General features: G+C 29.8%; 1 protein-coding gene across 3 annotated transcripts in view; it reads right to left on the minus strand.

The window, feature by feature from the left end:
• Positions 1-20,340, minus strand: part of LOC100160689 (fasciclin-2) — a 170,644-nt gene extending 150,304 nt beyond the window's left edge. For 2 of the 3 annotated variants that reach the window (XM_001943521.5, XM_008191811.3), the window contains exon 1: positions 19,889-20,339. In XM_001943521.5, the coding sequence (XP_001943556.2) occupies positions 19,889-19,967 (79 nt within the window). In that variant the 5' untranslated portion in view covers positions 19,968-20,339. Of the gene's footprint in view, positions 1-19,888 lie in introns of all 3 variants that reach the window. The other variant, XM_008191810.3, reaches the window with a different exon arrangement.
• Between the last annotated feature and the right edge of the window lie 923 nt (positions 20,341-21,263).

A 21,263-nucleotide genomic window follows, 5' to 3' on the forward strand; every position in this document is an offset into this window, starting at 1 on the left:
AGGTGTTGTCTCTGTCATACAAACGCGAACAGCATGTCAACATTGTACATTCGCAATGATCTTTTTTACTCTGTTATTAAAAAAGTTAGAATGAATTGAGTATTGACCTATTATAAAATTTAAATCCTGCAATTATTATCCAGAGGATTTTTATTTATATTTTTATTACAAAACAATAGTTATGAGATCATTTTATAACTGTAAACTTTTTGTACATTAAAAGCCTCCGAGATAGCTAGTAATAATAGTAATAATAATAATCCCTATAGCTGATAATTATCTTAAATTAGTTTAAATTTATAACCAGTTAATTTGCTTAGTATTTAAAACGACAGAGTAAAATGATTGATTGAAACGTAAATTGTGCCAAGTTATGTGTTTGTAAGACAGAGACACTTCACACGTGAGTGTGGACTGTGGATTAAGCTTAAGTATTGTTCACTTTTGGGTTCTAGCCATCGTTTATACACACGAATTATTGTAAAATAAAATAAAATAAGAATATTATGAAAAAAATCTATCCGGAGCAAGCTGCAGTGACGGCCCCTCTATACGAAGAACGTAAGTTTTCCATAATAATATGTTGAGCACGTGGCGCCCGTACGAGGACAATACGACGTGATAACAGATCGATATTTTGTGAAACGGGCGTATTGGAAACACGAGACCCATAATATAATATAATATAACATACCTACCTACCTAATATAATTTATAATATTTTTACGTCGTTCAAAGTCGTCGTATATAAGTTTCCGTCGCACTATTGAATATTATACGATAAAATATAATATAATATAATAATATATACGTTCTTCTGCAGTGCACCACTGCTAATACACTTGACGACGGTTCTCCCTGTAGCCACATTGTTCCATAGAGCCCATTACCGCCCTATATAAATACCGTGTTATCGTGCAGACGATGACGACATGGCGACGGTAAACTCCGACCGTTCGAGGAGTAAAAGTTGAAACTCATTTTGCACCGCGTGTTGTCAACGCACACTCGGCAGTGCCTGTGGATGACATTCGATTCCCTTTGAACGCGCCGTTGTTCCCGTCTCCCCTCAGAAAATATATATATATTATATTTTTTTTGCCATCTGTAATTTCTCGGAGAACACCATTACTTTTCACGCTTCCGGAGTGTTGTGTCTACTTATCATTGTGAATATATATACATATATCACAGTATATACTTTCCACTGAGTTTTGCGTTGCTCAAACACCACCCCCCCCCCCCCCCGCCACCGATTCATTACCTCGGAGAAAAAACCACACTGCGACACCGAAAATAACTGCACGATGATAAGAGAGAACCTGCAGCACCGGGAAAACGACAAGTCGACTAGAAAGAAACAATGGTCGTAAAAAAGTTAATTAGAGAAAATGTGAGAAAAAATTATAAAAACCTACGGGGATCATTGACGTGGTAATAAAAATAATACTTGTTTGGTTCATTTAAGTTTTTTTTTAATCCTAGATAAACGTCTTCGGTAAATCACCGTTTAATATAGATGACTTTGTGGGCAGTGGGTATATAATGATTATACGACATTTAAAACTAGCATATTTTTTTTACTGGAAGACGAACCAATCAGCTGCACAAGCAAGCGTTCAAGGACGATGATAATTGATTGGTATGAAAAAGATGCAATATATAGTTAAACAATTCATCAGTATAGTTTAAATCAGTGTTCAATTCATCGTGAAATGATAAATTGAATTATGTTTGAACAGTTAAATGCAATAGATATAATGTTTATTTTGCGCAATGAAAACGCACTGGGCTTTAGAAATAATATTTTAATCGTGAAGAAAAATTTGATTAATGGTTACGATTATAATGACCAAATAATGTTTTTAATAAGTTGGATGAACCAAACAGCTGTCTATCTCTATTCAATTGAAGTAAAATAAAAATATACGTCAAGGTAGATTTATAGTTAAGTTAAAGTTAAAGATAGTTGTACAAATATGAAATGTATATAAATAAATTAAAACATGACTTTTTGACAGCAAATCTCTTGTTTAAGCATTTAATTATTAAGTATCACGACAAAAAAAACAGTGCAATAAGCTGACAACAATTTCTTAATATTTCATCTGGTACAATTTCACTAACCAGCTTAAATACAAGGGGTGATTGATTGTATCCATTTCAAATTGAAATTAAGTTGTCTGAACTCAAAACGTGATAGGTATTTAATTGGTATTTATTGTTACATTTTTAACTTTCCCCTCTAAAACTGGGGTCTTAAGCAGGGGTTTTTAAAATGAGACTTCATTAAAATAATACTGTAATTCAAATTATTTATCAGTTTTTCAATTTCAACCATTTTAATTAAATTGAGTAAAATATCTAAGTATTTATTATGTGTGTATATATACTTATTATATTTATATATATTATATTATATCTTTAGACTTACGATATGAAGTTATTTATTTAAATATGTCTGAAGACTAAAACATAAAATATTATACACTATGAAAATATTTTTATAGAACACTACTTATCATAACTTTAATTAAAATTCCAATCATTAAACACTACAAAATAAGCATTTAAAAATAACTTTGTAATTAATAAAATAGAATTACGTAGCCATTATTTTATGCGTTACTCAAATTCTCAATTATTATGGCATCAAGTAACTTTAATAATGATTAATAAGTATTGTAAACCTTAAGTTTTTTTTTTCAAAATAAAAACGATTTTATTTAAATTGAGTAAGTAAATAATAAAGTCTGCAAGTAATGACACGTCAAAACAAATATAAGGGTTTTACAGTTATATTATAACTATATTATTGCTTATTGGCGTCCATTGTATATATTATTTGATTTAATACTCCCGAATCTTGCATTAATAATAATGAAAAAATATCACAACAAATAACATAAATTAATGTTAGCAAATAATAATTATCTATTGAATATAAATGAACATAGTAACATAATATTAAATAACTAAGTACCGTTTGATGACATATCCCACATGTCAACTACCTATCTAAAAGTATTTGTACTAGGTATTCATTATGAGATCTCAAATAAAAAATTGTACCTGCTATAATTTTTTACATTACATTTTTAAGTCATTTAACTTATGCAATCAAAAATAATTTAATAACTACACTAGACATTCTCCATTGATATTATATACTTATAATATTGTAAAATATTTTACCAAATCAAATAAGAGTATCATAATATTAAACATTTAATTAATCAAAGTAGGTATCTAATTATTGTTGAACGAATACTGTTTAATAATTGACCAAAATGGTTTTGTTAAATACATGTTTTTTGTTGAAACATTAATATTTCATATAACTAACAACCTCAGAGCATAATATAATAATTGCTCGATAAAAAAAAAAGATAATTTAACACAATAAATTTGGCTCCGATAGTAAAAATACAATATATCAACAATTAAGGGGCCTACACGCGACCTGTTTTTTTGCTCAAAAATATGCCTTACAGGAAAAACTCACCGGTAAAGCACGATTGAGCATAAAACGATTGAGCATAGACCTTTTTAGCAACACGATTGAGCATAGAATATTTTATGCGATGTTGCCAAATTCACGTTGCCAACATTTTGTAATTTATTATTTTCACGTATTATTACACCAATTATTATGATATCTGACGCGAGCTGTGAGCCGAGCCCCTCAGCTTTATCGACATAGGCGGTACTAGACCCTCTTGGCAGGGGGGACCAGAAAATATTTTAACCATCTAACTATATGTTCAGGGGGGGGGGTCGTTAATAAGGAATTATGTATTAATACAGGTACGGTTCGCAGGAGGGGCAGTTGTCTACTCTGCCATCCCCGTAGTACCGCTTATGTTTATGGACAAATGACAATGTTATCAATTAATAAATTAGTTCCGGAATACTATTCCGGACTCTTATTGAAACTATTATTGACTTATAAATATTTTGATTTTATTATTTTCATAAGTCATAACTATTATTATTATATCATTATTAGCAAAAATATCTATATACTGTATTATAATGTGATTAATATTGAGACTATTATTGATTAATAAATATTTTGAATAATGTGACTAGGTGTCTAGGTATATTACATATCGACTATGAAAAACATGATATTTTTTTGCCATGTTATATTTTGAATCATTATAATTATTTAAATAAATATTTTTGTATAATACAGTTCAAAATTGAAAATGGCAACGTTGCAGAGTTTTTTATGCTCAATCGTGTTGGTTGTTTACTTTTGTATTTCAATTTCCTTTTATGCGCCGACGATTTATGCTCAATCGTGTCACAAAAAAGGTGTTTTATGCTCAATCGTGTCTCAGCCAAACTTACACGCCTCGTAGATTGGTCCGATTTCAGTAATTTTTTTTGTTAGATAGAGGGAGAAATTTATATTGCAGGGCAAAATAGACTTGAATTTTCAAAATTATTTTTCCAAAATATCTTATATTACAAGTTTGAATTTAATCCATTTTTACAACATTTTAGTTTTTGTTTTTAGCAACGTATTCAAAATCGAAGTCCAATGCGCCCTGTAAAAATATTCCTTTACCTAACAAAAAAAAATTAAGGAAATCGAACCAATCTACGAGGTGTGAGAGTTTTTCCTGTATAAAGTGTGTTTTGATCGATATAATACACCCTATCACCCCCCCCCCTCTAAATAAGTATCAGGTAGTAGATTAGTGGAAAAATATTATAGTTGAGGAGGCAACTAAAATATAAATTTAAATTTTCAAATTTTATAGAATTACGGAAAATTTTAAAAATTGTAACCGCAGGACCCTCAATAAATATCCAAAAATAATACCACAATCATACGACACGCATTAATAAGTATATCCTTATATTAATTATTAATTCATAATCATGTAGTTTCTATGAAAACTTACACAAAGGTTGACGGCATTTTATTTATCTTTATAAACGTCATGTAAGAACCATTTAGTGCGAACAACACGCGTCAACTGCGATACGATCGTTTTTTTATTTTACGCGAATAAAACTACTGGTACCAGGGAAATCCGCCTTTTTTTATTTGTTCTCCAGACTTTAAAACCGTCATCGCGATTATTATAGTCGAATGTCTGCACGCCGAACTGGGTATGAGGAAAATAGACACATTGCGTGTTTTTTTGTCTGCTACGATCACGGATGATTCCCGTTACACAGTCTGCTTTACATGGATATAGTCAAACACCTATATATAATATATATAATATGGTGGTAACGGTAAAGCGCTCACGTCCAAACACTATAGCCATTAAACCAGTTAAAGGAGCACTCAAGACGGCCGTAACATAAATCCCCCAGCCGAACAGGTGTGTTTAAACCATTTTATTATGCTTAAGGCGGGAAAAGCGCGGAAAAATCGAGTTTCAAAAAAATAAAAAATAAAACCTAGGTAATAATTCTTTAGCGATGTTTATCACTCGCTACTCTCTTCCCATCACCATTTACTTTGGTGTAAAAATACGGTGGAGGGTGGATGCCAAACGCCAGGATTTGGCGCACAAAGCACCGATCGAATGCAAAATGCGCGAAATGACAACAATAGGGCGAATTTTCAAGAGCCACAAATCAAACCTCACCCTCACCCATCCAACGAATAAAAAAAAAAATATATTTTTTAACCATAAAATATTCTTGGGATACGGTCTATTTAAAGCCTGAAAGTATATGGTCGTTAAGTTTGAGCACTCAGAACAAACTTTTTTTGTGGATAAACAAATTTCTAACTATCGTTCTATTGGACCTTGGAATATATTTTACATTTTTGATCAAAGGAAAAGCATACAATTATTAATCATAAGTAGTATTACATTTTATATGAATACCAAACAAAAATTGTACCATTAGTTCTATTATAATAACTACCGATTATTTATATAAACAAATTTAAGTTGAGCTCTCTTACTAATTAAAATACCTAATTATAATATTTAAGTAATTAAGTATTGATAACGAGTTCCCATAATACGGATCATAGAATACCAAATTATGTTAATAAAGAATGCATACAATTTTGATACTTTTATTAAATTAATTATTGTAAACCAATGAATCAACTAATTTTAAACGATCTATACTTAACTTAAATTCTCAATTTACGATCATACATAAATGTATAGCTTAATAAAAACAGTTGGTCATTCTTGCCTAACTTTTTTTAACTGTCGTCTTTCAATAAACATGAATACAAAGGGGTATTTGCACAAAGATTGTTTGTATTAAGTATTTAGTAACAAATAATTATAATTTACTAATTTAAAACTGTCATTTAATCAACTTTATTAAAGGCAGTAAAAAGTGGTATCTTAATTATTTTGGATATACATATTATTTGACGCCACGACAACATTGATAATATAAAAACAGTATTCTAACATGATTTTTTCAAACAACTGAATTTAATACTAGTAAAATAACTACAATATTTTCACCGACATCAAATATTTATATACTCTAAAACTACATAGGTAGTGCTACATACTAGCTTTTAGCAGCCCTAATTTGACACCACACGATAAAACCTGTAAATGTAATTGAATTTTTTTTTTACATATTAACGCATCATACCAAGAATATTAATATTACATTACATAACATGAATATTATTTACAAAAATGAGTCACTTAGATTAATACTTGTTATTAATATATCCATTCGACATTTTTTGTATGCACACATTAATTTAATATTAGTTAAATAGTAAATATCTCAATATCATTAATATTACATAGGTGCTATTGTTTAATCTCATACTAATTTGTTTTCAATTAATACTGAAACGTACTGAACACATAAGATAATAATACCAAATATGATATCAATAATATATTTCAAATTTGTAACAAACTATAATAAAAAATGTTTTCCCTATACATTTCTTCTTACTCGACATTTAAAATGTATATTTTAAAATTATGATTACGTTTGGATTTATCTTTTTTTTAATCAGTACTTCAGTTCTTTATTAAATAGTACGTGTTAATAACTAACATATATTATTTCACATGATTCACTGACGTTTTAGCATGACATAATACAATAGCCGTTTTAAATTTTTTAGATTGCAAAATAATAGAAGAAAATAACGTTAGACATACAACTACATACAGTATTGGACGTATAACAGCTGTAGATATCCGTAGCTCTGACTACTGCCATTAAGCACAAGATTTTCGGGAGATAATAATAGTGGTCGGATGTTGACTTTGTTTGATAAACCGGTTATATAGCCATACCTGTACATAAGACACTGACAACGAAAGACTATACATAAAAAAAAATAAATACATTTCCTATATAAAAATATAATCGTCTTGCTGCACTGAGTCACATATCATTTATGACCTTGAACGGCAAAGAAAAAATGAATAGCCAACAATAGAGACGCTCTAATAACTTGCATTGTAACACTTGATCCATCTAGTAATGTTACATGCACGCAAGATGATCACGTTAAAAATGTAATTATTCTTGTCTAAGTGAAAACGTGCTACTGTATTGTTGGTCTTTTTATACCCTCAATGCGATTTTACTAAGATATATAATATAACTTGAACCTAAGTCCTACTAAAGAAAATAAATTTTTAGCAAACATTAATATCTAGATAAATACAAAAATGTATATATTATATTATATTATATTATGTAGGTACTAAATAGGGTAATAACAAATTAATAAACAAGTACAACATAACATAAAAATGCTTGCACCTATAGGTTTACATAAATATAAATATAAATGTATGACTTATGGCAAATAATATTTAAATAGAAAATTACTATCAGACTTTTATATATGTTTTAATCGACAAGTGATAAATTAAAAAAATATATATTTAAATCAATAAATAGGTGAATTTTAAAAACATTTTTTCAACACATTATATGGTCTTTTGAAAAAATAAAGTCCTTAGAGTATAATAATATACCTATATACTCTATAGATCTATTCAGATTTCAGAATACAAAAGTATTAACGTCTCAATGTATCTCAAGCCCCCCACTTTTCTATTAGGTACAACCATTTGTTTTAAAAATTAAAAAAAGAAAGAGTTGATACGATTATTAAATGAAGTCATGACGATATAAAAAATTAATAACATTTCAAATCATATTTCAAAAATATTGTACATGTGTACACTATAATAATAAGTCTTATAAATTGATAATCACATTATAATGAATACAACAGAAGAAATGTCGAAATGAACAATGACTTTATGTGCCAGCGATGATGGCTATATTATATTGTACTATTATTGTTAAGGGTATTTTAATTGATATACTGCAATTTCACTGTTATTGAATCATAATATTAAAAATAATTAAAATTTGATATACTTGTTATATTTAATAATTTTTCTAACCAATATAAAATATCATACAACGCACTAAAAATTGAGTATTATATTATTTTTATGATATTACTCCATAACGACGATATAAAACATTTTTACTTTCGTTAGTTGTTATTAAAATTATGTCTTTTTTACCTGAATCAAAAATATGAATTTTCATTTTAAATGGTGTGACAAATAAATTTACCAGAAGATCGCACTACAATTTTGGTAAAGATGAAAGCCGATATTTTTAAATCAGAAATATATTTTTAATATAAAATAAAATCATACAGCAAACTGTTTAGAACAATTAAATATGTTTAAAAAAATATACTAAAATGCGTTTGGCCTTTCAATTGAAAATTAAACTTAAAAAGATAACCTTTCTTTATAATAAAAATTAAACTGTACAAAAAAAAATAAATTAAACAATGGAATAATTATAATTGACATTATTATGTATTATTATAATTTGACTTAATGATTACCTTTTTAAAAATAAGTAAAAAAAAAAATATCATAATTACTCATTATTCATTAATGTTTTACAATTATATCTATACAATTATTATTGTACCCACAATAGTATTTTGGACAGTATCAAATAATAAAATATGATCGATGGACATTTTTTGTAAAGAAGAAAACGTAGTATAATTTATTAAATGTTAATCACACTGTAATATACATATTACATAACTACAAATATACATCAAATACCTTTTGATTATTATCACTAATATGTTTTTGGAAGGTTCGGGCTAATTTCTAAAATAATGAAATCACTTTGAATGAATTAAGAATGCACGAATTAAACCCAATGAGGGTTGAAATTCGTTACACAATAAGTCACGAAATCACGTTACCTCCATCCAACTTACCCAACAACACAACTGTTATTTTTTCGATTGTTATCATAATTTAATATGCATGGGATTTTTTTAAAAGTGTATAAGTCTGGGCAGCACCTGCAGGGTACTGATTTTTGAATTATCTTAATAATTAAGTGATCAAGTACATAAATTATTAAGTATTATTACATTTGAAAAACACTTAACCAAACAGAATATATAAATGCGACAATACCATAGTTATTCAAATAAGTATATATTATTTGTTTTCTTTCAAATGTGAGGAATTATAACTATAATTATACTCTGAAAAAACAACAGAGTAATTTATTTAAAAAAGATTCATTTAGAATAGCAATAGTTACATTTTTTCACGATAAATAGTTAAAATAATGTGGGTTAATGGTTTAAAAATATTATGAAATTAAATATTCAATGTTAAGATATAACCATTTTACAAAAACTTATATACCTATAAGTTTATAAAAATATTAATCTCATCAGATAACTTTGGCTTCGTATATGCTTTAGAGCGTGTAAAATAGATGGAGAAAAACGCTATAAATCAAATATGTTTCAGATTTCCTTTAATGATAAACCACCCTAAAGTTATGGAATGAACTGAATTTGTCCCACGTGACCTAGAAAGAATCGCTGAAACAATAAATAAAAGTAATATGGTTTTAGACTACGTTGCGTTGAGTTTTAGGTGGATAAATGGCCTATAAAGAGTATATTATGACCTATCCTTATCGTATAATTTCTCGAACCCTTCTCAAAGTATATAAAATAATCGTTTATAAGATTTTATAAATCTAAAATTGCTCACAACATATTTAGAAAACACTCAAATTTTGAAAACTTTTGTACTTTATCACACATAACACATATTACTTTTTAAATACGTTTGTAATAAATGTGACGTATAAGTAAATTATAAAACACTTACAATCCCTATTCCTTCTCAAAATTTTCGTTTAAGTAATTTAATCATAAAATACTAGGTACGTAAATAAATAGAAAATTGTAAATGTAAGATACAAATTATAAAACATGATGTATTAAATATAACTACCTACATAAGAATAATAGTTAAAAAGAAAGAGGCCTTTAGCATAAGTGTCGTACCAAAAAGTTTAAGCTAGTTTTCAACTAATTCAAAACTAATTTTTACACATGCTTGCTGCAGTTTTAAACTGGAAGAATCCATTTTATTCGTAAGCTCTACACGATTAGCGTCAGAGATCGGGTAACCAATTCTTGAGAGGGCTAAAGACTAACCAGGGGAAAGTCCGAGTGACGATGAAAAATGACCCTCAGAGATGACCCCCTCTACCTATCCTTTTCGACATTTTTCCTACCATAAATGGTTTTAATTTCGTATCAAGGACGTATACTGGTTAGTCTCTGGGGAAATATTGTGTCTATCCTACCATCACTCCCTTCTTGGAAAAACCCCAGAATGATTTCCCTTCTGGTTTTCGACATCCCCAGAATGTGGCTAATACCTCAGAAAGTTCAGGTCTTTTTGTATTAATACAAGACGACTTTTTTTTGATACCGTTCACGCATCACTGATAAAGGTTGGAAACCTGCGAGGGAAAACTAGCATCGATTCACCGTGACTATAAACAAAACGAGGGTGCAATGATATTTCCAACTTAAGGGGAAGCCCCGGAGGCGTAGAAAAACCAACTCGCAACAAAAGCAAGACGTTTGATGATGGTAAATTGTAATAATAATATAGTGATGCGTGTATTTATCGATGGTTTTATAACATAACGATATGCTATGCTACGTTGCTTGTGCCAACTGAACTAACAAAGTTTCACCCGTATAAATAAACGACTTTAATGAGTATATTCATCGTATTGTAAAAAAATTAATTATTTGTTTCATGAGAAATTTGCATAGTGCATATATACAACAATATACAACCTACATATATACCTACCTAATTCAGTCGGAAATGTTTAAACTAACATTATATTTAATAGAGAAGTCAAGTTCTTAATGAACTTCTAAAAAAAATAACCTATAAAATAACTATATACCTAATATTTTTTTCTTTAATTAGGAGGTACCCACTTACCACTTATATTGATTTTAGTAAATATGTACCTTCCTATATTTAATTTTATAAAATAAAATCAACAAAGAAAATTAAAAATCTAATAGAATCCTTGAATAATTGGGTATAAATGTAATGTTTAGATTGTCTTAAATTATGTATAAATTAATAAATGTTATAAATTACAAATCATTTGTATTCTTCCAAATGTTAGAAATTAGAAATTAAATATAAATAGATTTTAAAATTTTGACAGGTACCCATCTACCAACTATATACCTATAGGTATATATAATACCTTGCTCTACACTACCAAATAATAGGTAAAACTACTTGATTATGAATTCTTATTATCTTTGAACTCCAACTTAACATTTAAAAAACGCAATACTTCCAGATAATCAATAAAAAGATGGAAACATTTCGAATAAAATATGTTTATTTGAACATAAAATAAACATTTTAATTTGGAAAACGTTAATCTACAACAGACGTTTTACAACTAACTAAAAAAAAATTTACATTTATTTAAACTCAAGTATATCTTTGGGTAAAATTATATATTATTATATTCATCATATAGGTACGTACAATATTGTAGACGATACTGGACATATGAGCAAATAAAACAAACACAAACATTATTTATGAGAAATTGAAACGGACTTGGCAATGTCTACAGGCATTCCGCAGACTGCCGGCACGGAAATAGTGCGTCCATACATAACATAAATATTTTGGCTTATCCAGAAGTTTAATTGGCAAACAATGTCAGTACGACGACAGATGCATCGTCTATTTTTTTTCCACCAAAACTGCTAAAGAAAATAGATTGACAGGCGCATATATATTATTATGCGTATGCGTATTGTAAGACTTTAGCGTTTATGACACGTGAGGCTGGATACATGAGATTGGTCGATAATTGTTTGAATATAATATATAAGGTATTAGTATAGTTTGGTTGTCCAACAGACATTTTTACGATAAAATCACAAGAAACACAGAATACAATTCTTTTCCAAGGACAAATGGATGATTTTATGGTGCACTATATATATCCGTTAGAATAATGGAGGGTGAATGGTTCCTTTCCCACACGCGGGTATTTTGAATAGAACACGTGTACAAATCAAGAATGATACGAGACACATTTCAAGAAATAAAAGTATTATTTAACAGAGGTCACAAAAGGATAAACTCAAAACCCATAGTGATAATGAATAACGGAAAATTTTCTAACTGTAAACCAATAGGGTTTTAAATTTTAAATCAAATCGTTTATTTGAATAAAATGTCAGCTAAACAAAATATTATAATTTATAATATATTATAACTAAATAATATTACGCTGTAGGTACCAAGAAAATAAAAGAAACAATACAAAATGTTAACAATGGATATTGTTAAAAAAAAATAATAATCTATAAATAAATATATTATGCTAGGTATATAATATATATAATGCATATTGTATATTATGCTCTAAAACGAAAAAAAAATGTTTATCTTAACACGCGGTATAATGTATGAATATAAAATCACGTATGGATAATAATATAAATGTAAGACGTAAAATGGTACCTTGTTGTTAGATAATGATAATAATACCCAATTTAAAAAAATAAAACCGTGTGAAATAATATTTTTAAATCAAGAAAATAAAATAAACGTAGAGAAAGAAGATAGTCATTCATCAAAAGTTGAAAAGTGTGGTGGTAGTTTTAAAACAACGAAGAGTCTGCGTGGGACTTGAATAGTATATATGTGTGTATATCAACAAGACCGATAGTTAAGTAACGATATAACCAGTTTTACTATTATATCTACAGAGTGCGACAAAAGTCAAACCCACAGGCAATGACCCGACTACAGTCATGACCCACATTAGGGAATGGAAATAAAGAAAACTTGCAGCAATCATCGCGAGCATAACAAATGAATATCAGACTCTCGCGGTATACACCACACACGACTTGATGTTTGGTATTATAATACCTCTAATCTTAAATTATTGTGTACATGTAGGTATAATTCGATTATGCGGTCCCGAAGCGGCGTGGCGTGGGCATCTCATTTCTCACTATTATACGACAACAAAAACGAAAATATTTTATCAAGTCCTTGGTCCACAGAAGCACTTGCGTTGTTATTAGAAAACTGATACGAATCGTATGAAAAAAAAACAAACAATCATCTAAACATACGCGCTCAGTGCGTAGGTATAGGTATTGAAAAATAATTTTTTCCACGCATATACGCGCTACGCTTCGAGATTCCGGATATCCTCTACGTGTTAGTTGACCGGAACACCCCTTTAAAAAATTGTATGAAAAAAAGAAATATTAAAATAACCAGCTAGACGGTATATCTGATAAGATGTGAAAAAAATTGTCTACCTACCCGTACAACATATACTTTTTTTCTTACTACCGTGAGCACAACATAAATTTGTTTTCCTCCATTTTTTTTCCATAGTCTGATTGAATTAAATAATTTTCATTGGTCACGGGCAAGACAAAAAACCATTGTATATACATAATCATATAACCGATCATAACTAACAGTATAACCTATACCTATCTGAATTAGTTTCAACAAGAATTATTTCAACATTGAACTATAATATTTTATACATTGATAAATTAACTGTATTTTCATGACATAAACAAAATATATAAAAATAATCATTCGTGCACATCGATTATTTTAATAGAATGGCAGAAATAATATTTTATACTGCGATATAGTCGTGAGCAAAACAACATTTTAACATTATAATATTTAAAACACGTATAAATCTATAAACGTATAATAGTAGGTACCTACATAAATAACATGCAATATGTATACATGCATATATTTTAACCCCGTTAACTCTACTCCAAAACAAAATATTTAAAATGTCGAGTACACAGATAATAAATATCTGGTGAGTGTAATAAATACTTCGTTATAGTGTTTTACCGAAACTTAAGTAAATTTACCTCTAATATAAGTACATGGAAATATTGAACTTTTATGATATAACAATGTGTCTAAGGTTAACAAATTATTTAGGTAATATGAAATATTTTATTTAATGGACAAAATGTATAGAAATGATTTAAAATTGCATACACTTATTTTACAGGATTAAAACAGAATATAGTTGTGAAATAAAAATAATATACTTAAATATTACTTAATATGTAGTTGATAAAACAACCAAAGTGGTTGTATGCTTAAAAGCTAATAATTTTTATATCTTATGAAAATTTGAAGTAAAATAATAACATGAGTTGTTACAACATAAAAAAAAATAAAAGAGTGCATTTGTGAATTTTGAAAAGTAAAAATCATAAAACATAATATTTACAATGATACAATACCTATACATAAAACCAATACATGCAGCATTTTCCTAAAGGAAGCTACTTCTCCAAGATACAAATACTTATTTCTTAAAATCAATCTTCAAAATGCATAAAAGAATATTCTACAGTAGTTACCTTAATGATAAAAAAAACAATTTAGAATTCAATATATAAACTGTTTTATATGAATATCGAGTTAAATATGTATTACCACTTACCTACAATTTCTAAGGTTTGTGATATTATCTAAATTGAAAACGTGATATTACTGAAGAACAAATTTAGTTTAACACTTACAATATTAGTTTTTAAGTGTCTAGTATTATTTGACACCAAATTAATATTATTTTGCGTATTAACTATTTTTTCAAATGTCATTATATCCACGCATACGTCATTTTAATAATTAATTAAATTTATTCTAATTAAAAATACGTTTGGGATAAGTGTTGATAAAAATGTTTATGAATTCGAAAACAAAAACAGCCTTTAGTGTATACAATTTATCACTACAAATTCATTCCTCATAAAAGCCCACGCAAACATTAAATATATATATATATATTTATATATATTTATATAGAAATATTTTGTTATACACACTAATCTCAAATAGTTTAGAATTAAAAAGAAATGGTTTTATTTGAATATTTGAATTCGAAAATTTAATCACTCTGTTCCACTATTCTAAGAAAAATGTGTTAAAGCTTTAATAATATTATCAGGCATACCTTTAACATTTTACCTAATAACTATTATTACATACAAATTAAAGACATTCAGAATTCAGCGTCCAGATAAGCAGATACTAAACTAAATAGTTTACACATAAATTAATACTTACAAATGTAAAATATTTTCGGCAACAAAATTATAGTTATAATATTTATTATTTATTAATTTCATAAGTAAGTTTTAAAATATACTTATTACTTGACCTTTAAGAACCTAAGAGATCCAAACCATACTGAACAAATAACACAGTACGGATTCATAAATAATCGTCTGATAATCGCATTAATATTTTTTTTTTTTAAACACGAAACACTTTTAATCTTTTAATTCATATTATCATACAATTATATTATACAACATGCATTTTCCAGATATATTTTCATGATCGAAAACCTAACACTGTTATTAGGTATAGGATAATAATAATGGTGTACCTAATAGGTATAATTCATCTGTAAATAATGTTCGTCATAACTCTAACAATTATAATTCTCGTCTCAACATAACTTCGCATAAAAGTTTAATAATATTAATATTCAAAGTAGAATCAACCTATAGGTAGATTATAGTTACATGATTTGTTTTTATACGTACCTACATATTATAATATTATGTGCTTAATAAATATAATTCAATATTCAATATTAATATTCAGTTAATTGAATACTATGACAAGGCATAAACTAATATGAGAAAATAACAACAACCTACGAGGTGAGATCAAATATATATATTCCAATATGCCATTTAAAGCATATAAGATGTAAACCATTATGTTATAATAATATTATCTTAAACGCATTAAACAATAATATATTTATATAACTATTCTTCCGAATTAACATATACGTTAAAAAACCTGTTTTTTTCTACTAGGCAGTACCTACACTAAAGGTACATTGTTTTTGTGAAATATTAATTCTATTTTTTTATTTACAGATCCCACAAATTTCCCACGGAAAAAAATCTACTTAATATTAAAACCAACGGACGGCAAAAGTGTAACCAATCGATAGGTACATGTGTGATGCTTTGTGCGCGTAAATCAAAAAAGGAAAATCGAGATCTAGGATTAGGCGGTTTCGAAAAGACGCACTCCGTGGGAGCCGCCCGGTGCCATCACGACTGGACACAGTGGAATGGGAAACGTGAGAGTCACCGAGGAAAAAAAATACACAGTCGAGTGTATTGTGTACGGCCGAGTCACGATACGATAAAAATTGTGTTTCACGGCTTATCGTCGAAAATACCGTGTGTACATTAATAATATTCTGAACGATATTATGATATTAATATATTATAGTAATATTAATATAATGCTTATTGTTAACACAAAAACCGTTTTGAAAAACAAACTGAAACAAATTGTACACGGCAAATACACGTCTTATGTGCACGTCCGATACACGACAGTCGACACATGAAATAATAATATTACGCACCATATTATTAGTATATCGTTGTTTATACATATTGGACGTATAACAAACGATTAATACAAGAACATTATTTGATAAAATTAGTAAGCATAGTCATAATAATTAAGTATTATTATTATAATATTATAGTTGGAACAAAAACGATGGGGAAATTAAATAGTCAAGATTAGTATAACTGTTTACGATGCAGTTTTAGTAATAAAATAAAAATACACCGAACTCAAAAATGTTATTGGTTTAAAGATCAGTTGTATATAATATACATTGTACGATATTAAAAACGTAGAATACATAGTCATTGTAATGACTTGAAAACTAAATATTACTTACGGAGCGGTTTTTACTTTGTCATGATATTGGTATAATAGAATTAAATCTTGTTTCGTTATTTGGTAGGTACTTATTGAAGAATGGCGCCAACGGCTGAAGAAAAAAAGCAATATAGTATACGGACGCCGGAAGGCATATAGTCGACTGACAGACGATCTAAGAAAATACAGACGTCAACAAACACTTATTTTCAGAATCTAATAAGCATTATAAAAATTTACAAAAGTTTTTTTAAATTTTAATTTCGATAAAATAACAACTTTTCTTTTACAAACTAAAATAAAAATATACTTACAACAATTGTTAAAAAATTTTAAAATTTGGAAGAAAAACATTTTCATCTTAAAAATACACAAGAACTTTCAGCCATCAACAGGCGAGAGAAATTTCTCATGTTGTGGAGGAAAGCATTATATTATTAACAGAACTAAGGGAGTGTAATATGGTGAACTTTTCAATGATATATGTCATAGCAGGGTAGGAAGCATTCATTCATTCACTATATGAAATTAGACCGGATAATCCATAGAAATGATAGATACCTATTCATATATGACCATCCATTTTCCATAAGACGTTCGATTGACATGAAAAACGGTTGACTGACATCGACATGATTGTTATTTCGGAAGTTTCATTATTTAAATTTAAAAACATTGATTTTTCACACAATATAAAAAAGTAATACCAAACGTTTATTGTATATCACTGAATAATAAGTTTATTTAAAATTAAAAATATCAAACACCTTAAATGAACATTCTTATATAGCTTGGTACTTATAATCTATAAAATTAAAAACTATAATATTGTGTGTATATGGATCTAAAACAATAATACCGCAACTACTAACTATAATAATACTACTACTAACTATAATAATACTACTACTGCCTACCTACACGACTACCTACATTATTATTCTCATTAGTTATCTTATTATTATACAACTATCTAAGTACACATAGAACGAAATAAATGTTTGTTTTTAGTATTCAATGAATTTAACGCAAAGCGAATAATTGTGTTTTAGCTTTTGTTAACTAGTTGAATAAAATGTAAATTATTGATATAGCTTAAATAACAAATAAGTACCTCAACAAATCCCTTATACACATTTATTTATAGTAGAGCAAATTGCACCAAAACAAATTTAATTAAATAATGCAATTAAATAAACCAATTTGGTATGTACTTGCATTAATAACCTAATTCTTTTAAAACTTGGGGGGGATTTGTCTGGGTACTTGTGAGAAACACTTTTATTAGCTTAGATTTGCACAGAATTAAAACGAACCGCACTTTATTTCGTGTCAATTGTTTATATTTTATTCGGTGCCTATATAATATTATTTTCGTTACTTAACAAGTGTTCGGAAACGGCAGTTAAAAAACTTGTTATCACGCCATTTAACATGAAACTTGAAAGTTTACGAACACCATAATATAATATATGCACATCTTTGGATAGTAAACTTGTAATCGTATATAAATCCTACGTACTTACCAACATTATAATATAGTATAGTATTTGAATATCCGATACCAAACACGAAACACCTGTTATATTATGTAGGTAAATGTTTAAATAGTGGTAACCAACCGATTAAGTACCTACGTAAAGTTCCGAGTTCAGACGATCGCCGGACAATCGAGAATAAGTCGTCGGCCAATAAGACGTAACGATCGTGAATCATGGTTATCTAGTAGTTATAAGTTATAACCGTGAATAGGTACGATAGTAATAGCAGCATAGGTAGATGACCTACCGTCCTACCACATGTTTTATTATTACCTAGACGTACTTAATTATATACCGATACCTAATATAAAATCAACATAATATTAGGTACCTACATATATCATATTATGGAGGTATTTATTGACTTTTTATTTCCACACAAGATGAATAAAAAAAAAATTGGAAAATCCTGTGAAACAAAGTCGAAGACGATAAACGTGTTAAACCGTTCCACTCGTTGTCCACCCAAAACCGAATGATGGCGAACACGTGCGTACAAGAGTGGTGCCCGACCCGCCAAATGCGAACGGACCTGTGTAATGCCGCGCGGGTGCAATTTTCCCAAATTATATTGCACCCATATGGCCATTTACCGTGATGTGTTATAATAATATGTCGTGAGTCCACCGGCACTTACCACAAGATCGTTGCACCGCAGACTTGACCCTACTTTAACGGATTTGCAGGAAAACTACACGTGTGAATGTGTGATCGATAATTTATAATAATTCTTAGCCTCGTATCGATAGCGACGACGATCGCGGTAACGAAATATTACGCGGTTGTCGCCGATATCAGGTCAGTTAAAACCACGGTATATTATAGTATACCATAATTATACTATTTTATACCATGGATAAAACTAATAGGAAAACTTTATTTTTACATTTTACAGAGGATCGAGAAAAACAAAAATCGAGATTAAGCCCGAAGCGCTTTTCTGCGGACGACAAGTATCACTAGGTATCACGTCATTACCACAAAGTTTCCCCAAGGTGGACAATTTTTTTCCGTTTTAATCGAAGCATGGTCACAATTATACTTTGCCACGATACCCACAGGGACCCTGGGACGATATTTTGGACGGGTGGAATCGAGTGGAAACTCGATTTCAAAAAAATTTAAAAAAATCATAACCGCTAAAGTCCGTTACACGACTTGCGGTGGTATGTATGGTCTTCACCGACATGATAATATAACGGTTTTTACCTGTAACGACGGCGACGAGTAGAACCAAGGCCAGTAGCTGCGTGGGAGGCCACGACGACGACAAGCGGTTCCGCGTCATAATCGTGTGGTTTTCCGCCGGACGCGAATAATAACGACAGCGACGACGAAATGTTATTATCACCGGAAAACTCGGATCGCACGCGTCTCGAGAAGACGATAAAAATATCGATCGATTTGTCTTACGATGAACGTTATTATGTCGGTGCGCGGATATTACGACTTTCGTCCGGCTTTGGAGGTAACTCGTCAACGGCGTACCGGCGACATCGTCCGAGTGATAATATTATTATAAATACGGCGTGGTGATTAACCCGCGGGCGAGCGACAGACAAGCAGACGGTGGCGGCGATGCGTACGAGAATGTGCGTACGACGACGACGGACAACGACTGTGGTGACGACGGCACGGCGACGCGCGAAACGATGACGGCGGCCGGTGGCAGTTGGCGGACGGAATGCAGGTGCCGCGTTGTTCGGCTCCGGTCGGCCCGCGTCGGCGGCGGCACGGTGCTCTTGACTCCTACGACGCGCGCACCGAAACACGACGCGCACCGGTTGGACCAGTCGCGGCGGCGGCGGCGGCGGGTTCGTTACCTGGTCCGTGGTACGTTCGTCGTCGGCGTCACCGTATCGCTCTCTTTGTACGCTATCGCGGCGGTTCGACGACATAGAACGTGTCGCGCGAACCGAAAAAATTCCATTCCGCTGGACAGCGTGTTATAGTAAAATTTTGTGTCTCCCGAATTCGTAGGCGCCGTGACTACCATAAGGGCTTGAGAAACCTAAGTCCCCCAACCCCCCCCCACAAAAAAAAAAATAGAATATCAGATAATTAACCAAAAATATTTTCGTCAGATGTGCATACAATTAGCAGTTAGCACAAGAACGATAGTTGGTATCATACAAGATAGTTTCTCAAGTTTGCCAAATGCTTAAATTCGTTATATAACTGTTCATAAGAAATGTCCTGTGGCAGTGTAGCATAATGTGGTTGCAACTTGTTTTTTTTTTAAATTTCGAAACAACCTTTTTTACTGGAAATTATCAAGCCGATTTTGTACTTATAAATCTGAATAATAATCGAAAATATGCTCCATAAATATATTCAAAAATTCCAATTTCCAATAATCAGAATTTGAATAAATATACATTATTGAAGGAAAAAATGAGGGTGTACGAGCATGGTGAATCATATACTGCAAAAATATAAAATATTATACGTATTATATTATATTTATATTGATGTAAATTTATATTTATTGCAATAGCCATTTGCAAATAAATAAATATTGTAAAGGGGTGTAGGGGAAATGTCCACACAGATTAATAAGGAGAAAATATGAGGGCCACAGCGT

Source organism: Acyrthosiphon pisum, chromosome A3 (genome assembly GCF_005508785.2).
Source record: "Acyrthosiphon pisum isolate AL4f chromosome A3, pea_aphid_22Mar2018_4r6ur, whole genome shotgun sequence".
Lineage (NCBI taxonomy): Eukaryota > Metazoa > Arthropoda > Insecta > Hemiptera > Aphididae > Acyrthosiphon > Acyrthosiphon pisum.